General features: G+C 44.9%; 1 protein-coding gene across 2 annotated transcripts in view; it reads right to left on the bottom strand.

The window, feature by feature from the left end:
* Nucleotides 1–13,256: 13,256 nt before the first annotated feature.
* Nucleotides 13,257–22,592, bottom strand: part of LOC134340463 (activin receptor type-1B-like) — a 72,463-nt gene continuing 63,127 nt past the window's right edge. For both annotated transcript variants that reach the window (XM_063037757.1, XM_063037758.1), the window contains 2 exons: nt 22,066–22,196; nt 13,257–21,458 (listed from right to left, as the gene is read on the bottom strand). In XM_063037757.1, the coding sequence (XP_062893827.1) occupies nt 21,333–21,458; nt 22,066–22,196 (257 nt within the window). In that variant the 3' untranslated portion in view covers nt 13,257–21,332. The remainder of the gene's footprint in view (nt 21,459–22,065; nt 22,197–22,592) is intronic.

Here is a 22,592-nt window from a genome sequence, read left to right as displayed (position 1 = left end):
ACATTAAATACCATGTACAGTATTTACAACGTAAACAACATTATTAAAAAATGGTTTAAAGTGTTTACAGTGCAGTTGACTGAGATAATAGAGGGTGTGGGGGACTAGTTGGAATGGTTGATCAGATTAACTGCCTGGGGGAAGAAACTTTTAAGATGGTGTGAAGTTTGTGTTTTAATAGCCCTATAGTGCTTTCCAGTAGGGAGTTTTTGGAAAAGGCAGTTTGTTGGGTGGGTAGTGTCCACAATGATTTATCCTGCCCCTTTGTCCTGGACAAATACAAGTCCTGCAGTGATGGTAGATTGCAGCCAATAACCTTTTCTGTTGACCTGACAGTTCACTGGAGTTTTCATATATCGTGAGAGGATGCTGCACTGAACCAGTAATGAAGACAGTAATGGTTGATGTGAGGACGCTCTCTATGATGCCAGAGTAGAATTGTATCAGTATGTTCTGTGGAAGATGGAATTTTACCAACTGACACAAGAAGTACATCCAAGTAGGCCAAGGAATGGCAGATGGAGCTTAATGATAACTGTGAGGTGAGTCATAGTCATAGAGTGATAGAACAGGAAAAGGCTCTTTAGCCCATCTCGTTCATGCCAAACCATTAAACTGCCTACATGCATCGACCTGCAGCTGAACCATAGCCCTCCATACCCCTCCCATCCATGTACCTATCCAAATCTCTCTTAAATGTTGAAATAAATCCTACATCCACCACTTGCGCTGGCAGCTCATTCAACACTCTCATCGCCCTCTGAGTGAAGAAGTTCCCCCTCATGTTCCCCTTAAACATTCACTTTCACCTTTAACCCATGACCTCTAGTTCTAGGCCCACCCAACCTCAGTGGAAAAAACCTGCTTGCATTTACCCTACCCTCATAATTTTATATACCTCTCTCAAATCTCCCCTCTATCTTTTACGTTCTAGGAAATAAAGCCCTAACCTATTCAACCTTACCTTGTAACTCAGGTCTTCAAGTCCCGGCAACATCCTTGTAAATTTTCTCTGCACTCTTTCAATCTTATTTGGTATCTTTCCTGTAGGTAGGTGACCTATATGGGGCACAATACTCCAAATTAAGCCTCACCAACGTCTTATATGACTTCAACATAACATCCCAACTTTTGTACTCAGTACTTGGATTTATGAAGGCTCAACACTAGTCACAGGCTTCCACCTGCTACCGTTCTCTGGCTTCTTCTGCGTAGCGAATGCCTAATGCAATTTACTATCTCATCTTGAATGCCAAGCGACTGGGTAACCCTAGGTAATTTCTAAAGTAAGTACATGTTCGGCACCACATTGTGGGCCGAAGGGCCTGTATTTTGCCGTAGGTTTTCTATGTTTCTATGAACCTTCTCGACCAGCCTCCCATGCGGGACCTTGTCAAAGGCCTTACTAAGGTTCATGTAGACAATATCCACTGCCTTGCCTTCGAAAAAATCTACAATTGATTAGACACGACTTATCATGCACAAAGCCATGTTGACTATCCCCAATCAGTCCCTGCCTATTTAAATATATATCTGTTCCCTTAGAATATCTTCCAATAACTTTCCCAATACTGATGTCAGGCTCACCAGCCTATAATTTTCTGGCTTATTCTTAGAGCCTTTCTTAAACAGCTATCCTCCAGTACTCCGGCACCCCGCCTGTGGCTCAGGATGTTTTAAATATCTCTGCTAGAGCCCCTGAAATTTCTGCACTTTCCTCCCACAGGGTCCAAGGGAACACCTAGTCAGACCTGGGGATTTGTCCACCCTAATTTGCCTCAAGACAGCAAACACCTCCTCCACTGTAATCTGCATTAGGTCCATAACTTTGCTGCTGTTTTGCCTCACATCTACAGACTCTGTGTCCATCCTCTGAGTAAATATAGATGCAAAAATCTATACATTACTAAAATTAGCCCAAACAGACTTAATGGACTTCAAATGCGCTAACTTACAGAATGCATGCAAAGGTCAGGGTTATATTCGTATAAAATTGCTCACTCGTCAACAGGCCTCGCTTTCCACACCCGATTCCAGCTTTCATGGAAACTGTGACGCAACACCACGACGCATGCGCACGGCCAGCCTCAGCAGCGACACCAACCACAGCAAAACGGCAGGGCAGCTCTATTTTGAGCTGTCACATTCTGCTAATCACCATCAGCATGTGCAGGATTGGGACAGATCAAACCGCAACCCATCAATAAGAGATAATTAAATCTTATTGTAATGAAGTACTTTGAAACACCCATCAAACCCTTTGCTGCAGTCAAAGGACAGCGGTGACTATATCACGTCCATCTAGGAGAGCGCCAACCACATCATCAAGATGAATCAGCATCCTGGAGGCTTTGGTGTTACTGCTTCATATCTTCTATCCAGCATTAAGGCAAAAAAATATGGTAAGCCTAATTATGCCACGTGGACAGAGAAGGGGGACATTATGGTCAAGAGATTACGCCAAACGTCGTCGAGAAGTGGCAAGGAGAGGGAGAGAACAAGAATCGGATGAGGCCAGAGCCATACGATTCCAGGATCAAAGAGTCAGGACAAAAAAGATGAGAGAAGAAGAGACAGAGGAGGAGAGGCATGCACGTCTCCAAAATTGTCATCTAAATGTAGAAATAGACTCATCTGTCAAGTCCATCAAATACGTCATCAAGTACACCATGAAGGGGAGTGATTGGGCAATTTTTGGAGTGAATAGAGAAGACGAAATCTCACAGTATTTGACAGGCAGATATATCGGGCCCTCTGAAGCTGTCGGATTGATACTTGGATTTCCAATTCACGAGAGGGAACCAGCTGTTGTTTGCCTTCATGTGCACCTTCCCCAACAGCGTCAAGTATTCTTTCGAGATAATACTGCTGTGCAACTGAATAATGATATGACAAGAACCACTTTAACGGAATTCATGGATCTTTGCACTCGTGATCCATTTGCAAGAACCCTGTACTATGCAGATATTCCCAGATTCTACACGTGGACTAATAAGAGATGGGAAAGAAGGAGAATGGGGAAAAGAGTGGAGGAGTACTCCGGCATTTTTGAAGCAAATGTTCTGGGTCGAGTGTACACCATTTCTCCACGAAGTGGTGACCTCTACTATTTGAGACGACTTCTTCATCACATGAAGGGACCAGTATCTTTCGAATCATTGAAAACACATGATGGAGATATCCTTCCGTTACTCAAAGACGTCTGCAGAGAGAGAGGATTGTTGCAAGCTGACGATCATTGGCAGCAAACTATGGAAGAAGCAGAGAGAACAAGAATGCCCAGAGCAATGAGAGATTTGTTTGTCGTCTTGCTAACAAACACTGCAATCAACAATCCACAGCAATTATGGAACCGGTTCAAGAATGCAATGTCTGAAGATTTCTTACCAATGGAGAGGAGAACTATCAATGATCCTAACATCATGATCGATGAGGGGCATCAGGGACAAGCTCTTCTGTATTTTCAAGAGAAACTTGAGACCTTGGGCAAAACGCTTGAAGAATATAACTTGCCGACACCAAGAAGTAGTACAATTACTCAAAGTGCTGGCAATCTGGAATTATTGCGTGAACTGCAATACAACAGAGACAAACAGCAGGAATTTATTTCACAGAAGGACCCTCTATTGAATAATGAGCAAAGAGAAGTATATAAATATGTGCGCAACTGCTTGGAAAGGAATCTCTCTTCAATGATTTTCGTTGATGCACGAGGAGGAATGGGCAAGACATTTATCATCAACTTGATCCTCGCTAAAGTTAGGGGAAACGGAGGTGTTGCTATTGCTGTAGCATCATCCGGTATTGCAGCAACATTGATGCCTGGTGGTAGGACAGCGCATTCAAGATTCAAGATACCCCTCAAAGTCAATGAAGATGCCCTTTGTAACACCGATAAAAACACCAATACTGCAAATTTACTCTGAAATGCGAGGCTTATTGTCTGGGATGAGTGCCCCATGATTAGGAGGGAGAGCTTCGAAGCCATGGACTGGACTCTTCGTGACGTATGCAGCAAGAATGAGGCCTTCGGGGGTATTTTAACCATTTTGCTGTGGCGATTTCCGTCAGCTTCTAGCAGTTGTGAAACAAGGAAATGATGCTGATGTGGAGAATTCATGCATAAAAAAATCCTACTTATGGAGAAGCTTCATCAAGTTTCAATTGAAGAGAAACATGCGATTGAGTGAGGGAGAAGGACGTTATTCTGAGTTCTTATTGGATGTTGGAGAAGACAAGATTGAGAAAAATGAAAACGATGAAATCGAATTACCTGAAGATATGATTCTGCCAGCAAAAACTACGGAAGAATGTATTGATTTCATCTACCCAACATTTGATAATCCTGCAGAACTGTTCTCAAGGAATTCTATCTTGGTTCCTCTCAATGAAATGATGTGAAAAATAAACTTCACATGCATTAGACGCTTCCCTGGAATCATGAAGGAATACTATTCCTTCAATGTCATAAGTGAAGGAGCTAACGCCACTCATTTTCCAACAGAATTCCTTGATTCGGTCGAACTCTGTGGAAGGTACTGTGGAGGGATCTGCTACTCTTTGGCTAAAAAAAATTCCTCCTTACCTCTTCTAAAGGGTCGCCCCCCAATTCTGAGGCCGTGCCTGCTAGTTCTGAATACCCCCACCATAGGAAACATTTCCTCCATATCCACCCTATCTAGTCCTTTCAACATTCAGTAGGTTTCAATGAGATCCCTACGCATTATTCTAAATTCCAGTGAGTTCAGGCCCAAGGCTGCCAAACACTCCTCATGTTAACCCCTTCATTCCCGGAATCATCCTCATGAACTTCTCTGACTCTCTCCAATGGCAATGCATCCTTTCTGAGATATGGGACACAAAACTGTTGACAATACTCCAAGAGCAGCCTGACTAGTTTCTTGTAGTGCCTCAGCATTATCTCCTTGTTTTTATATTCTATTCCCCTTGAAATAAATGCCAACGTTACATTTGGCTTCTTTACCACAGACTCAACCTGTAAATGAACCTTATGGGAGTCTTGCATGAGGACTCCTAAGTCCCTCTGCGCTCAGGGAGGCTGATGCATGGGCAGCCACCACATGGTATTTGACAGATGGGTTCAGGGTCCGGTGGCGTGGAGTGCAAGATGACTGGGGACCCTTCAGTGACTCACCCTCCTGAAATCCCAAGACCTTTCCACCATCTGCAAGGCACAAATCAGGAGTGTGCTGGAACACTCCTCACTGGCCTGGGTGAGTGCAGCTCCGATGACTCCCGAGCAGCTCAACTTCATCTACTCAATCGGCACGCCATCCACCTGCAAACTGCACCACCGTCACCCAGACGACTGCTGCAGCAGCACCTCCCAAAACTGAAACCTTCCTTTAAAAAGACAAGGGCGGTAACTGCCTCACACCAGCATGACTTGGAAATATATCACCATTCCTTTATCCTCACTGGGTCTAAGTCCTGGAATTCCCTCCCCAACAGCTCTGTGAGAACACCTTCACCAGAAGGACCACAATGGTTCAAGATGCTGATTCACCCTCACCTTCTAAAGGGCAATTATGGATGGGCAATAAATGCTGGCAGTGAGACCCATATCAAATATATGAAGGAAAATCTTTCAGCATCATATTCTCATGTTGGAAAATATAGCAGTGCCCATTCTACAGTATGCATTCTATAAACTCATGACTGTGCTGTTGGAGTGAGTGGGGATTCAGATTCATATTTTAAATCACATACAGTGAAATCTGTTTGTGTTAACAACCAACACGCCTAGGGCTGCGCATGCCCACAATGCTCGACACAACAAACAACAAAGCAACAGCAGCAAACAAGCCCCATTCTTGCCACCCACACACGCACACAGTCCTCCAACCCCAGGACAGGCCATCTCTGGACTCCAGCCTCCAGTGGACTCACAGATACACAGACACTGGGCTTCATCTTCCCCAGCAGACTCACAGTGGGCTCAGGGCTTCAGCAATCAGCTTTTGACTTCAGGACTTCCAATCGACCTTTGGCCTTTGAACTTGGTATTGACCCTGGATTTGCCAATGACAGGAGCCTGAACACTAGGCCTTGAACTAAGCACATCCTCCATGTTCCAAGCTATATTAACTTCTTGAAAGAGGCAAGTTCTTGGACCAAAAGCTTTTTACTGCAGTGTTTTTTGTTGGGAACTTGAACTTAATTCCTCTTCTGATACACAGATCAATAAGGAATGGTAAGCATCTCCTATGGCAATGTGGGTGGTAGTTTATCCTCATCAGATTTCAGACGATGGCATTTGTGATTTTATGGCTAAGCTCTGTCTGCTGAAGCTGAGGTGAGGAAGACCCTGGCCAGAGTCAATCCACACAGAGCTCCAGGGCCCGATAACATACCAGATCGGGTTCTGAAAGACTGTGCAGCCCAGCTAACTGAGGTGCTGACGAATATATTCAGCATCTCTCTGGAACAGTCCATTGTCTTCTCGGTTTTCAAGGTGGCAACCATCATTCCAATGCCAAAGAAGGTGACAGTAACCTGCCTAAATGACTATTGTCCGGTGGCTTTAGCATCAACCATTATGACATGCTTTCAGCAGCTGGTCATGGAGCACATTAAAGCCTTTCTCATGGCTATATTGGATGCTTTCCAGTTCACTGATTGCTCAAATCGATTCATTGACAATGCAATAACCTCTGCCCTCTGCTCTGTCCTGTCCCACCTGGAAAATGTGGTCTCATATGCCAGACTGCTGTTTATAGACTTCAGTTCGACATTCAACACCATCATACCCCAGAATCTGGTGGGGAAACTATCCTTGCTGGGTCTCAACACTGCCCTCTGCAATTGGATACTGGACTTCTTAACAGAAAGGCCACAATCAGTCTGTGTGGGCAGCAATGTCCCTTGTCCCATTACACTGAACACTGCACCCACCCCCCCCCCAGGCTGTGTGCTTAGCCCACTGCTTTGCACACTGCTGACGCATGACTGTGTCGCAGGATCCAGCTCAAACTGTGTCATCAGGTTGGTAGATGACGCAAGAGTGGTTGGCCTCATCAACAATGATGGTGAGTCGGAGTACAGAGAGGAAGTGGAGCGGCTGGTGGACCGGTGTGAGAAGAGCAACCTAAGCCTGAACATGGGGAAGACCAAGGAAATGATTGTGGACTTTAGGAAGGTGCAGAGGAGCCATTTTCCTCTGTGAGTACATGGCTCCTCCATAGAGAGAGTTAAGTGCACCAAGTTCCTGGGAGTTCACATCACAGATTACCTCACCTGGTCCCTTAATAGCAGCTCCCTGAACAAGAAGGCATAGCAGTGCCTCCATTTCCTGAGGAGATTGAAGCAAGTGAGTCCCCACCTCCCCCAAAGTCTTAACTGAATTTTACAGGAGCACCATTGAGAGCACCCTGACAAGTTGCATCTCCTTCTGGTCTGGGGGCAGCAGAGCATCGGACTGAAAGTCCCTACAGAGGACTGTGAGAACACCCAAGAGAATCACAGGGGTCTCCCTACCATCCATCAGGGTCATTTATCAAGAGCACTACGCATACAGGGCCCTTAGTATTATCAAGGATCCCACCCGTCCATCCAGCATCCTCTTTGACTTTCTACCATCAGGCAGGAGACTCCGATGCATAAAGACAAGAACGGTCAGGATGGGAAACAGCTTCTTCCCTCAGGTCATTAGGCTTCTGAACTCCCTGCTGCATTGCATTCGTAGTGTCGCAGGATAGTTTATATTGTACCCTACAATATTTAATGTATGCACTTTACTTTGTTTATATATGCATAATTCATTTATTGCTTTCGTAAGTTATTGTGTGCTATATGTGTGTTATGTGAACTACAGTGCTTTACATCCTGATCTGGAGAAACATTGTCTCGTTTGACAGTATGCATGTATATAGTAAGATGACAATAAACTTGATTTGACTTAATTTATTCATAAACCTTTGCATGCCATCAAAATCTCTCCAGAGCAGCCAGTAATTCCTGATGAAATCATCAGTCACAATTGTTCATTTCACACTCTCCACAGTGACTCAAGCTGAACAGGCAAAGAAAAGCTGTCAAACTTCAACCATATGTTTGCTTCCTAGTACCCAGACTGAGTGAAGTATAAAGTAAAACTGTGCATTTTAGTGACACACGCAAAATGCTGGAGGAACTCAGCATGTCGGGCAGCATCTATGGAGAGGAATAAACAGTTGACATTTCAAGCCGAGACCCTTAACGTGGAATTGTCAATTCTTTATACCTTTCCATAGATGCTGCCTGACCTGCTGAGTTCCTCCAGAATTTTGTTTGTGTTACTCTGGATTTCCAGTGCCTGCAGAATCTATTGTGTTTACACTGTGCATTTTGGTCTGTTTCACCCTTCACCCTTGTGAAATAAAGTAGCAATAGCTGTTGGCGCCAAATCCGTCAGGACTTCTCGATTCCCCCAACTATATCTATGGGAAGCATTAACGCTCACCCATGAGATACCAGCTCTCCCGTCTTTCCACAGCCTCTACACTGAGCAGAACCTCATCTTTAGTGAGTTTACCCTCCCGATCAGCTTATCCTGTTCTCTTCTTTGTTAAATCTCTCCCAGGTGGTTTAGATTCCCATGTATCCTGAATTCCCTTCCTCTTTCCTGCTTCACTTTTCCAGAACCGAATAATCTTTCACTACACCACCCCCCATTGTCCTTAATTGCCCCTCCTTTCCCCACTCATCACAGTGATACCTCTGCACAGATTTCACCATCCCCATCTCCCCTGCCATCCGTACCGCAGTCTCTCCAGTCGCAACACATCACACGTGCAAGGGAGCAAGCTCTTAACTAGGACAGAAACATAGAAAACCTACAGCACAATACAGGCCCTTTGGCCCACAAAGCTGTGCCAAACATGTCCTTATCTGAGAAATTACCTAGGGTTACTCTCTATTTTTCTAAGCTCCATGTACCTGTCCAGGAATCTCTTAAAAGACCCTATCGTATCCAACTCCACCACCATCACCGGCAGCCCATTCCACGCACTCACCACTCTCTGCGTAAAAAACTTACCCCTGACATCTCCTCTGTACCTACTTCCAAGCACCTTAAAACTGTGCCCTCTCGTGCTAGCCATTTCAGCCCTGGGGTAAAAGCCTCTGACTATCCACATGATCAATGCCTCTCATCATCTTATGCACCTTCAGTAGTATGCACGTAACTACCCCTTCCCGGCCACATAACACCACCCAGTCTTATCCATTCAGAGATTCTGGTGTTGGCATTGGTCTATTCTTGTCACTTGAACTGAGATCCAGTGAAACCCAGTAGCTTACGTGTCTTCCAGACAAGTCATTCTGTACACAAGTACGTCGAGATGGTAAAAGGAAAATAGGTGCAAAATATAGTGTTACGGTTATAGAGAAAGAGCAGTGCTGGTTAATGAACAAAGTACAAGGGCCATAACGAGGTAGATTGTGAGATCAAGATTTCATCGTTCACATTTGAGAGGTCTGTTCAAGAGTTGTACAACAGTGGGATAAAAGCTGTCCATGAGCCCAGTGGTGTTCATTGTCAAGCTTTCGTCTCTTCCCAATGGGAGAGGGGAGAAGAGGGAATGACCGGGGTGGGAAGAGACATTTATGAAACTTTTAGATAAGCACATGGATGATAGAAAATGGAGGACTATGTCAGAGGGAAGGGTTAGATTGATCTTGGAGTAGGTCAAAAGGTGAGCACAACATCGTGGGCTGAAGGGCCTGTACATGATGTAATGTTCTATGTTCTTTTCGGGACTAATCTCTAATGGCCCATGGCTGTTAAAAAGTGGATGAGGCGAGAGGATTTTCTGCTTCAGATTTCACAGAACATGGGAGTGTATAGCACAGAAACAGGCCCTTCAGCTCATAGTGTTGCATTGAACAAGTTACACCAATGACGTTTGGATAAGTACATGATGGGATGAGTATGGAGGGCTGTGGTCCAGGTGCAGGTCAATGGGACCAGGCAAAGTAACAGTTTGGGACAGACTAGAGGGTCTGAAGGGCCTGTTTCTGTGCTGTAGTACTCCATGACTCTCTGACACCTAACTAAACCAATCCCTCTGCCTGCACGTGGTCTATATCCCTCCCATTCTCTGCCTGTCTCATTGCTGTTTGGTGCTGGGAGGCAATGAACTTGCAGAAACGTGTGTCTCACTTGGTCAAGTCTGTCTGCCTCCACGTGAATTGGACAGATTCTCCTTTGGGAAACTAATTTACAGACAACTGTTTTGAGCCCTAGCTCCAGTCAGTGCCGGAGGAAAGAAGGGGAGAACAGAAGGGATGGGTAGGAACATGTCTGAGTAACAAATCAGCAACGTTGCTTTTCCTTGCCCACGTAGAACTCACTCATTGATAGGTCAGGACAGTTTGTTTGGTTCTCAACCCAGTTTAGCCAGAGTAAGGATTCCCAACACACCCACTGCCACCTCTATTCAGAAACAAAGGATGCATACATAAATAGTTGTAAGACACACTAAAATGCAAGCACTATCTTTGTCTCGACAGATTCTTGGTAAAGAACTGCTTACATTGGGTTTAGCACAGACAACCTGCCTTGTTTCTCTCAACTGAGTGCACGTGTGTGTGGTTCTGCTTCTGTTTTTTGGGAAAATAATACTGAGAACATGAGTTGTAAAGTCCTTGAAATTGAGTCTAGACTTGTAGGTTGTCGAGTCAGTTCAGAATTGAGGTGAGTGAAGTTATCTGTGCCAGTTCAGGAGCCAGATGGATATAGGGTAATATACTCTGTTTAGGGTAATATCTATTCCAGAACCTGTGGAGGAGACCAAGTCCGTGGGTATACTTAAGGCAGAAGTTGATTGTTTCCTGATCGGTCAGGGCATCAGAGGATTTGGTGAGAAGACAGGTGTATGGGGTTGAGTGGGATCTGGGATCAGCCATGATGGAATGGCGGAGCAGACTCGATGGGCTGAATGGCCTAATTCTGCTCTGTCTTATGGTCTCCGTATGTTAAACAAAGTCACACACAGGCAATTTCCATTAAAGCAATCCACTCTAACATCCTGGATTAAGTCCTGTGGGGATTAGCAAGTGGCGAAGGAGGCGAGATTGGGAGGTCAGGAAGCCCCTCACAATATGTGGATCTCAGATTGGCCTCCACAGCTTCCTGAAGCAAACATCATACACGACTTGAGTGATTGCACTGACCTGCTCTTGTAGCCACTGCATTTGTGTGACTGCCAGTCCATCCCTAGCTCAGGCTGTGAATGGTGAGAGACTCTATGATGGTGATATCATTTCAAACCAACAGCCACTGCCCATGAGCCCTTGTCTGAATGGCATCACATCAAAGAGGACACAACTCCACAGTCACCAGTAAACATCTCGCTTCTGTTCGTAGGAAGGTCACTGATGAAGCAGCTGAAGATGGTTGGGGCTCAGGACACTGTCTTGTAGTGATGAGATTAAAGGCCTTCAGCAAATCTGATTTTGGCAGCCTGGGCTGGAAGAAGGGTTCAGAGGGCACTCAGGAGGAAATCAGCAAGTTAGGTGGAACAAAAAAAATTCCCAATTTCATTTAAAAAGTGGAAAATAAGCTCCAATTCTCCAAAAAGAATGTGAAGATATTTTTAAAAACGGTGGCAGTTTAGAAGTTCCTAGGTATTGGGTGGCCTTTACACAGGTTCAGCAAGCAGACAAGATGACAAACTGTATATCTACTACAGGAGGCTTTCTCACATATTAATGATTTGGATGAGGATGTAGCAGACATGATTAGTAGGTTATCATAGGAGCAGAATTAGGCCATTCTATCATGGCTGATTTATTATCCCTCTCAACCCCATACTCCTTGTAACCTTTGATGCCCTTACTTAAATAAACCCAATAGCGTGGCCTCCACAGCAATGAATTCCACCGATTCATCATCCTCTGGCTAAGGAAATTCCTCTTTATAAGGGTCGTCCTTATATTCTGAGGCCCTCTGGTCCTATTCCACTATAGACCTCATAAATCTCCTCTGGACCCTCTCCAATGTCCAGAATTCAGAATCAGGTTTATTATCACCAGCATGTGTCGTGAAATTGGTTAACTCTTCTTAACAAAGGGCCTCATTCTTAGCTAAGGGGCACAAAACTGCTCACAATACTCCAAGTGAGGGCTCAACCAGTGCCTTATAGAGCTCAGCATCAAATCCTTGCTTTTATATTCTAGTCCTCCCAAAAAGAATGCTAATATTGCATTTGCCTTCCTTACCACCGACTCAACCTACAAGTTAACCTTTAGGGAATCCTGCACAAGACTCCCAAATCCTTTGCACTTTTGATTTCTGAAATCTCTCATTTAGAAAATAGACGATGTTTTTACTCCTTTTACTAAAGTGCATGACCATACACTTCCCTGCATTATATGCTACTTGCTGCTTTTTACCCATTCTGCTACTCTGTCTTAAATCCTTCTGCAGGCTACCTGCTTCCTAAACACTATCGGCCCCTCCACCTATCTTTGTACTGTCAGCAAACTTGGCCACAAAGCCATCAATTTCATCATCCAAATCATTGACATATAATGTGAAAAGAAGCGTTCCCAACATTGACCCCTGTGGAACACCACTAGTCACTGGCAGCCAACAAGATAAATCTCCCTTCATTCCCACTCTTTGCCTTCGGCCAGTCAGACAATGCTCTATCCATGCTAGAAACACCAGTAACACCATGGGCTCTTATCTTGTTTAGCAGCCTCATATATGGCACCTTGTCAGAAGTCTTTCTGAAAATCCAAGTAAACAACATCCACTGACTCTCCTTTGTCTACCCTACCTGTTATTTCCCCAGTTTGTGGATCAGATGAAAACTGATGGTGTGTTGGACAGTGAAGAAGGTTAACTAAGTTTACAACACAATCTAGATCAATTGGGTCAATAGATCCTGGAGTGGCAGATGGAACTTAACTCAGATAAATCTGATGTGTTGCATTTTAGTAAGACAAACCAGTACTTGCAAAGTAAAAGTGTTGTAGAACAGAGATCCAGCATTTCAAGTACATAACCCCTTGAAAGCAATAACACAGGTAGACAGGGTGGTGAAAAAGGTGACAGACGTGCTTGCCTTCATTGGTCTGGATGTAAAGTACAGGAATGAAGACATCATGTTACAGCTGTACGAAATGTTGCTAGGGCCACATATGGAGTAGTTTGCACAGTTCTGGTCACTCATTAAACTAGAAAGAGTACAAAACAGATTTAAAGTTCAAAGTAAATTTATTATTAAAGTACATGTATGTCACCATAGACAACCCTGAGACTTATTTTCTGGAGGGCGTACTCAATAAATCCATAATAAAACTAATGAAAGACTGCACCATTGTGGGCGTTTAACCAGTGTGCAAGACACAAACACAAGAAGTAATAGTAATAAATAAATAAGCAATAAATATCGAGAACATGAGGTGAAGAATCCTTGAACGCGAGTCCATAGGTTGTGGGAACAGTTTAATGATGGGCTGAGTGAAGTTATCCCCACTGGTTCAAGAGCCTGATGGTTGCGGGCTAATAACTGTTCCTGAACCTGGTCCTGTGGCTCCTGTACCTTCTTTTTGATGACAGCATGTCCTGGGTAGTGGAGTTCCTCGATGATAGATGCTGCTTTCTTGCAACTGCATTTCACGTTGATGTGCTCAGTGGTGGGGTGGGCATTACCTGACAGTCACAGCCCTTTTTGCAGGGTAGGGGAGACTAAAACTAGAGGGCACTGATTTAAGGAGACAAGGGAAAGATTTTAAAGGGAACTTTTTCCACAGAAGGTGGTGGGTATATGGAATGAGCTGCTAGAGGAAGGCAATTTCAATTATATTCAAAAAACATAGCAGGATTAGGCCATTGGCCCATTGAGTTTCCTCTGCCATTTAATCACGGCTGATTTATTTTTCCCCCTGAACCCTATTAAAACATAAAAAAAAATCAAGAATCTATCAATATCCACTTTAAATATACCCAACAAGTTGGCCTCCACAGCTGTATGTTGCAATGAATTCCACAGATTCACCAACCTCTGGCTAAAGAAATTCTACCTAATCTCTGTTCTAAAAGGACATCCTTCTAATCTGAGATTGCACCCTCTGGTCCCAGATTCTCCCACTATAGGAAAAATCCTCTCCTAGCCCACTCGACACAGGCCTTTCAATATTCTGTAGGTTTCAATGAGATTACACGCGCACCCCCCACCCCGGCAATCCTTCTAAACTCCAGCATATCCTTGCTCTTATATTCTAGTCATCTCAAAATGAATGCTAACATTGCGTTTGCCTTCCTTACCACTGACTCAACCTGCAAGTTAACCTTCAGGGCCTTGTGCACGAAGACTCCCAAGTCCCTTTGCACCTCAGATTTTTGAATTTTCTCCTCATTTAGAAAATAGTTTATGCCTTTATTCCTTCTACCAAACTGCAAGACCATACACTTCCCTGCACTATATTCCATCTGCCACTTCTTTGCCCATTCTCCCCACCCTCTCCAAATTCTTCTGCAGACACCCTGTTTACTCAACATTACCTGCCCCTTCACCTATCTTTGTATCATCCACAAACTCAACCACAAGGCCATCAATTGCTTCATCCAGATCAATAACATACAATGTGAAAAGTAGCAGACCCTGTAGAACACCACTAGTTACCAGCAGCCAATCAGAAAAGGCCCCCTTTATACCCATGCTTTGGCTGACTGGCAGATGGCAATCTTCTGACCAAGCTCACATCTTTCTTGTAATAATGTGGGCTCTCATCTTGTGAAGCAGCCTCCTATGTGGCAGCTTGTCAAAGACCATCTGAAAAAAAATTCAAGTACGCAACATTCACTGACTCTCCTTTCTCTATCCTGTCAACTTCTTCCTCAGAGAATTCCTCGAGGAAACCATGCTGACTTTGCCCTTTTTATCATGTACTCCGAAACATTATCTCTGACATCTTGCTAACCACTAAAGTCGGGCTCACTGGCTTATGGGACAAGTCTAGCCAGACAACTTTGTTGGTGTGGATGAGTTGGGCCAAAGGGCTTGTTTCTGTGCAGTAACACTTTATAGCAAGAACAGACATCTTGTGCTATTTATAATCAGGTCCTGGTGAGACATTTTGGCTGGTCTACCAATGGGGTGCAGCAAAGGCTCAACAAATTGATTCCTGCAAAGGCAGGCTGTTTGTGAGGAAACTTTAGGGAGCATAGGCCCAGGCTGAGATCTCCTCTCATTCTTGTACAATATTCTGATAGGGTAAATGCAGGGACAATGTTTCCCCTGGCTGGCAGTATCTCAACCAATGAGTCAGTCTCAAGAGAGCATTTCTTCAGCACAGAGTGGTGAAAGAGGGCAGTTAAGTGTCAGGGGAAGTGAAATTAGTGTTGAGGTAAAAGACCAACAGTGACCTTACTGGATAGGAGAGCAAGCACAAGGGCATACTCTTGCTTCATTTCCTTATGTTCTTGTATCCTACGCAGCGCAGAATGATTCGGTGATGATTTTACAATAAACGGCTCAACAACAACAATAAAAAAAAACAAACAAAAAATTTCATCTTTATTTCTCCCAATATGTACACACTTTGCAAGTCTGATCATAAACTGTGAAGATTGTAATACATGAATCAAAATACACCAGTTAGTTCTGAGACACAGTGGGATGGGCCAAAACCTTAGTTGAGTTGGGTACATTGACGACCACGTTGCTGCTATCAAACCAGATTACCAGCAACTAGTAAAGAGCAAGATGGTGGTCTTGCTTACCACTGTCATGTGTCAAACAGGGGTACCTGTAAGTAGAATTGAGTGAGTTTAACCATTCTGTGATTGTTTGAATCCTGCTTAGGCCGCACACCACAGGCTTGGACCTTAAACCAGGCCGTACAAAGAGCAAGTTAAACTCGGACTCCATCTACCCTTTCAAGTGGACATTGTGGTTAATCACATTGGGCTGTTTCAGAGCAGGACAGTTCTTCCCAGTGTTCAGGCCAATTGTCACCCACCACAAGCTTCAGCATGGCCAATTCATTGACTGTGCACCTTACTGTAGGTGGCCAAGAGCAAATTCACTGTTTTCACATCATTACAACAGCAATCCCATTTCACAGCTATTTCTGCACTGAGGTAATGGAAGGTTCCATACAAATGCAACTACCTTTCCAAATGCTCCTCCCTCTGCTTTAGTTTATCTCCCAGGTCAATTAGAACTGGCTACCCCAGTACACATTGAACCTCACACCTTCCAAGTCAGATCGCAGCCACAATTGAGGTGAGGGGATGACACACGGGTGGACCAAGCTACATGGCGGGGGGGAGGGGGTTAGGGAAGACAGTGTGTGAAAGAGGAGACCTGGGTTCTCTTTCACTGTCCCACATTACATGGGGACAAGAGTTAAGTCTTGATAGGATATGTTCCCCCAACCCTGCAAGCATAAAAAGCTTAGGCAGGCTACCAGGATTCACCCATGAATAGCACTTCAAAAATTCAATGAAGAGGCCGTGTAAACACTGCACACACATACATACAAGCTAATAGGGGGCACTCTGAACACATTGGCACTCGACTTTTTTCTGCTCAGATTGTTTTTTAATATAAACAGCTGTGAACTTGAACCCTTTTCAGCAATGGGAGTGGCCAATCAAAAGATCAAGCCTCCATCTCAGGGGCTGCAGAGGATGCTGGCTTTCTTCTGAAATACTTGGCCCCTTGTGGAAGTGATGGCAGCAGGATGAGAGTCTGCAGGAAGAGCTGGGGAAAGTGATCCCCTCCGGAATGGAAAGGGCAACAGGAGCACGGCAAAATTGACTAACAGGGAGGGGCTGGGAAAACCAATCACTGGGATTGAGTCGAGCTTAGGTGTTGAGGTAAAGGGTTGGAGAGAAATGTCTTGGGGAGTGGGAAGGAACGAGTCAAATGGAGTCTCTACCCCAAAGAGTTATCCACTGCCTATAGGGTTCTTTGGATGTTAAGGGATTTTGAGGACATGGAGAGGGTGCACGGATGTGCAGAGGGGTGGGTGGGCAGTGGAGGCAGAGTACAAATGTGCAACAGGGTAGAGTATACAGGAGGGTATGGGGCAGGGAGGAAACAAGCTCCCCTGGAAGGGTACATGGTGGGGGGGGGGAGGCAGGAGGGAAAACAAGCTTCCTGAGAGGGTACAGGGCAGGGGAATGATCTCCCGGGAGTGTATGGGATGGTGGGATTGATCACTGGGAGTGTAGATTGGTGGAGTGACATGAGACAGGACTGGATCAACCAGAATCCCATGGAATCCAGAGCCAGCTTGATTGACTGAATAGCCTGGAGTAGAAGTGAGTCGATGAGACACATTAACTCTTCAGGAGTGCATGAACTGAGCCCCTGGCAATGTACAGAATGGTGGAGGGAGTGTATGGCCCCCCCCCCCCCGGGTAGTACAGGGCATGGGGGAAAACGAATGGGGTAGTGGAAGCAATTCCTCAGGAGTGTATGGGCAGAGGGAATGGGCTCACTGGGAGAGTTTGGGATGTGGGGATTGATTCCTGGGAGTGTAGCTGTACTTCAGGATGACCGTAGCCTCTCCTATAGAAATTAAGGAACACTGGACCGAAGGCAAGTGTCCAGTAGCCTGGACACCAGTGAACATGCCCAACAAGAAATCAGCCAGTTGTTTGCACAGTGGATCCTTGTTTGAGACTGCAGCATTTGAAATTGTATTAGCAGCGTGTAGAAACAGATTTACAAATACCGTCACCAGCCACAACAGCACAGAGGCCCCATACAAAAAAATATCCAGAGATGAAGCCATTTGTTTATACAACAGCAGTTAGTTACAAACATACCTAGCAAGTCAAATTCAAAATACAAGCTCGAGAATATCAAGATTCACATCAAAACAAAAGTATTTACAATTGTAACAATTTCTATTTGCATACCGTGAGGTAATTTTTTTTTAAAAATAGGGATTGGGGATGGGTCAGGAAATCAGTAGTTCGAGTACAATAAAAGAGATTCCCACTTGCAGTACATGCCAATCTATTTTGGCATCCCGTTTCATTCCAAGTAGGTATTCAGTGCCAGGCCAGGTTCAGCAGGGAGTCTTTGTACCATCTGCAAAAGAGCTTAAAAGCTACTGAGGTGGCAAAATTGCTGTGTGTGCGTGTAAACCAAAGAGGAGGCATGTAATCAACGCTGCTTGATTGGCTATAACAGTTTTTTTTGGGGGGGGCGGATTGTTAAAACACATCCCACCATGTTTACACCCATCGCTGTTTGCCAGGTAATTTTATTTAACTGGAGACCTTCCTCCCCTAACAAAGCCCTGGTGAGAGAGTTGCAAGAGGGACTTGACATGGACACAAGACCCTCACATTTTAAAGTCAAGACCCAAATTTACACAAAAGCTGATTTGATCAGAAGTCATACCCTCTTACCAAAACCAAAAGATTGCCTGACCACAGCCTTAATTCTGTAGTGTCTCCGAGATGGACAGCCTCTTCAAGCCCAAGTGATTGATAGAAATAAGAAAGCAAAAAAAAAGACTAGGTGCAGCTCAGTCAGTGTGTTGTGGATCAAAATGTTGCATGTTTGAGCCAGTGTTTGTCAAAGATGTAGTGCCAGAGGAAACAAAGAATAAACAATGAGATTGTGTTGTCACCTTTGCAGGAGACATCATCTTGGCTCAGTCTCTTTATCCTGCCCCGTGGAGCAAAGTGCTGGCATTTGAACAAGTGTTAAGGAGAGGGCTGGGAAAGCTGTTGCTAAGGTTACCATGTGTCAGAAGGCAGAGACAACGGGGAGGAAGAGAAACACGATTAAAATCAGTTTGTTCCAAATAGCAAAATTCAGCTCGGGGAGGGGGTTTGAAGCGGAGGCAACTCAGTGTCCCAAGTCCATCAAACAGCACCCTCTGGTGCCAGGAGTGTGTGCTACACTGACTGCCTCCCATGGGTGTCACTGGCAAGTTGCCTGAAGCTAACAGCACAGCCAAGCCTCACACTTTATTTGTCAGTCATACTTCACATTTGGAGCGAGCCCAAAAGGGTGCACAAACAAGACGACAATAAAAAAGCTCGGAGTCGCAAGCAGAGGGGGAGAGAAAAAAAACCTGTTTGCCACTTCCTCCTCCTCCTCCACCACACATGCTGGAGTTGCGAAATTGCCACGTCACATTTTAACCAGCATCTTCCCGCAATCTCACCCCCACCTCCAGATTTTGCATATTAAGAGCAGCCAGTTAAAACCATAAAACAAATTTTTTAAAAAGTTGTTGGGTCAGTTACGCAACAAATAAAAAAAAGCTAGATTGCAGCTCTGGGGGGGGGGGGGGGCCCCAGAGAAGAGAAACCAAGATCTAAACCTCATTTCTGGAGACTCAAGCACAGAAGTCCTGGAGAAGGGGGAATCTACCTCCTTGGGCACATATCTGGAGAGCCGATGGAACACAAGAGGGCTTAGGTGGTGGAGTGCTTACTCTCGAACCAGGGCCCCAAGCAAGCTGACGGGCCTTATCTACAAGTAATTGGCAAACCTTCAATACCTTCACCTTCCATCGCTCAATGTGGGCAAGAGGGGAGAGAAAACCCTTTATTTTGCCCTGTTTCCATGAGATGCCCCCACATGCCCTCTGGTGCAACACGAACAGACCAGTTCCACTGCGGGGACTCGGGGACATACAGCAGCATCTTGCCACTTGGGAGTCAGTAGCAACCCACCCCACCATTTGAGGACTGTGGCTCAGGCCCTGACCCACCAACAGCTCCACACTGGTGGCTTCCTTAGTGCAAGAACCTTTATGCCAACAGCCAGATCGTCAGTAGTGTCACAGAAACGCTTTCAACAGCATCTCTTGCTCGATATGGGAAACTCAGAGAGAAATAAATGTCCCAACTTTCTCTTTAAATCATTCAGTCTCTAACATCTGCCCAGGAGCTGCTGTTCATCTATGAAGCATTTTGGTACTAATACATTGAGTAAATGGGTACTTTATAGTTGGTGAGAATTCAGTGGGCCAAAGGCCTGTTTCTGTGTTGTATGACTATCTGCCTGAGGTATTAGCTTAATTTCAGTTTAGTCATACAAGCTAATAGCTCTGTCAGAGTCATACAACACAGAGGCAGGCCCTTCAGCCCATTGAGTCCATGCTGACCATCAAGCAACCATTTACACCAATCCCATTTTATTCACCTCAACATTCCCAGCAAAACCCCACCCTCCACACACTAGGGGCAATTTACACTGGCCAATCAACCTGCTGACCTGCGTGCCTTTGCAATGTGGGGGAAACACACACACACACCAGGAACATGCGAACTCCACGCAGAGAGCAGCAGAGGTCTACATTGAGATTGAGACAGCAGCTCTACCCCATCCATGACTTCAAACTGATCCCCTTCGTAAATTGGCACAGTATGGCCAGGCAACCTTTGGGATGGCTCAGCACCTACACTTAATGGTGCCAAATGTTACTTTGAACCACATTGACGACAGTGCAGAGATCTTTTTTTGAATGTGAAGGGAGCTAATCCTGCAATTTTGTAAAAATTTTCAAAAGCAGGATATGAAAAGGTCAACTCTGCTCCACCCCAGAAGCCCTGTTTGCGCAATGGCATCAGATTCTTATCTTCAGCCTGGACAGTCACACAGCCAATCCCAGTTAATCTAACAACAACAAAAAAACCTGGATGCATTGACTCCATGTATCATCAACACTGCCAGATCAGTCCTCCCTGCTGCACCAAAGATTAAAGATTGTTCTTGGTACAAAGTCAACCTGTATTATACAACCACCTGAAAACCAATTAAAATAAGCAACACAAGAGGCTCAGTTTCAATAACTGCTTCTCCTTTCTCTCCTACCTGGCAACTCGACTTGGTTTTATATACACAGTTAAAAAAAACGAGGAAGTAATCTTCTCCATTTCTTACATGAACCTTAAAATTCATTTTTAAAAAATGACTAAAGTAAAATTTAAAAACAGAACTCAGGGGCACCCACTGCTTAAAAGGGCAAGTTGCAATTTCAAAACAAGCCAACTATTTGCAGGATTCGCTCAGAATCAAACATGCAGATGCCAATTTTTAGTCACGAGCAGTTCTACATTCCCCCTGCACTAGGGAGTACTTGTCCCTCATTTTGAATACCACCAATTTCGTACTAAATTTGATATACAACAAGTTTCTAATACTCAGTGTAGTGTTAGTTTGCACCTCATTCTCACCCCCTTCTCCCTTAAGAAAACAGGATATGCTTCCAGTCAACACTTCAGCAGATCGGCTCTAAGTTGTGAGGTAGACATTGCTCTGCAGCCGTTTTGCCAGGTGGAGGATGGTGTTGGTTTAATTCCAGTGCCATGTTTCCCTGCTTCCCACACCCCATCCTTACATTTTCACATCTTCTTGGATGCTTAGCTGTGACAATGCTTTCTTGATGCGGAGAGCAGTCAGCCTGGCTGCTCCGTTGGCATACCAGCATTCCCGCATGATCCTGGTCATGACTCGTAACGCCTGGTTTCAGAGATGGGTAGATAAAGGGAAGAGACGTCATCGCATGCAAATACCAGCTTCCAATTACGCATGCCAACAGGGTGCCCCATTGCCCCCTCCCCTTGGCCTTTCCCAGGAGCTCACAGACACGGTAAACATCTACATCCCACCTCAGTTAGCCCACTTAGAGACTGCACAAGAGAACTGCCACACAAAGATCCCACAAACTAATTGATTGATGGCAGGGAAATCATAGTTGTGGGATGGGGGGGGGTAGTGGGAGTGACGAGGAAAGGAGAGAATGTGATCTGTACTGTACATCTCACTTGATAGACTCCATCCCCAATAAGTGCTGTGGAGAAGGTCATGGCAGATTGCCTGCTTTTGAAGAGCAACCCTTCCCTCCAATTCCACCGCAGATAAGAGTCTTGTGCGTATTAATCTCATTGCTATATTATTAAGGGCTGTTCTCAGGAATGGAAAAGAGCTCATTGTTGTGAGATGCCTTGGCTGTCAAAATGGCCTCTTGGGTTACATTAATGAACAGCTACATATGCCTTTCCAAGAACCAAGGTGTTTAGGATTCCAAGGACTTCCCAGAGAATGGAATCCCTCCTAGCATGCTTACCTCACCGCTGTGCCAAATGTTAGGGATGCTTGGCCTTCGGTTCTGTTCACAGACAACCTTCCTCATTTCCTCAATGGAGGGGTCAGAGGGCACAAGGTCAAAGTATGGCAGCTGGTAATCCTCGTGGGCCCCTGGATTCAAAAAGTTAACTTGATAAGGCAAAAGCTGTAGATTCTAGAATCCAACGCTGATTTCCCAACCCTGGCTGTGTAGCAGTTAGTGTAATTGGTTTACAGCGCCAGCGGTAAGATTGGGGTTTGATCCTGGCTGCTGTCTGAAAGGAGTTTGTACGTTCTCCCTGTGACAGTGTTTCTCTCAGGTGCTTCAGTTCCCCACCCACTCCCACCACAGTCCAAAGATGTACAGTTAGGGTTAGTGAATTGTGTGCATATTAGGTTGACGCCAGAAGTTTGGTGACACTTGCCCAGTAAAATCCTCAGACTTGATTTGATGCAATTAATGCAGTTCAATGTACACTTCGACACACACATGACAAATAAAGCTTTGAAAAAGACTGTGCATTCACC

This window comes from Mobula hypostoma, chromosome X1, assembly GCF_963921235.1.
Source record: "Mobula hypostoma chromosome X1, sMobHyp1.1, whole genome shotgun sequence".
NCBI classification, from domain to species: Eukaryota; Metazoa; Chordata; class Chondrichthyes; order Myliobatiformes; family Myliobatidae; genus Mobula; species Mobula hypostoma.
Note: the sequence above shows the minus strand (reverse complement) of the source record. Positions and strands in the feature narration are given on the sequence as shown.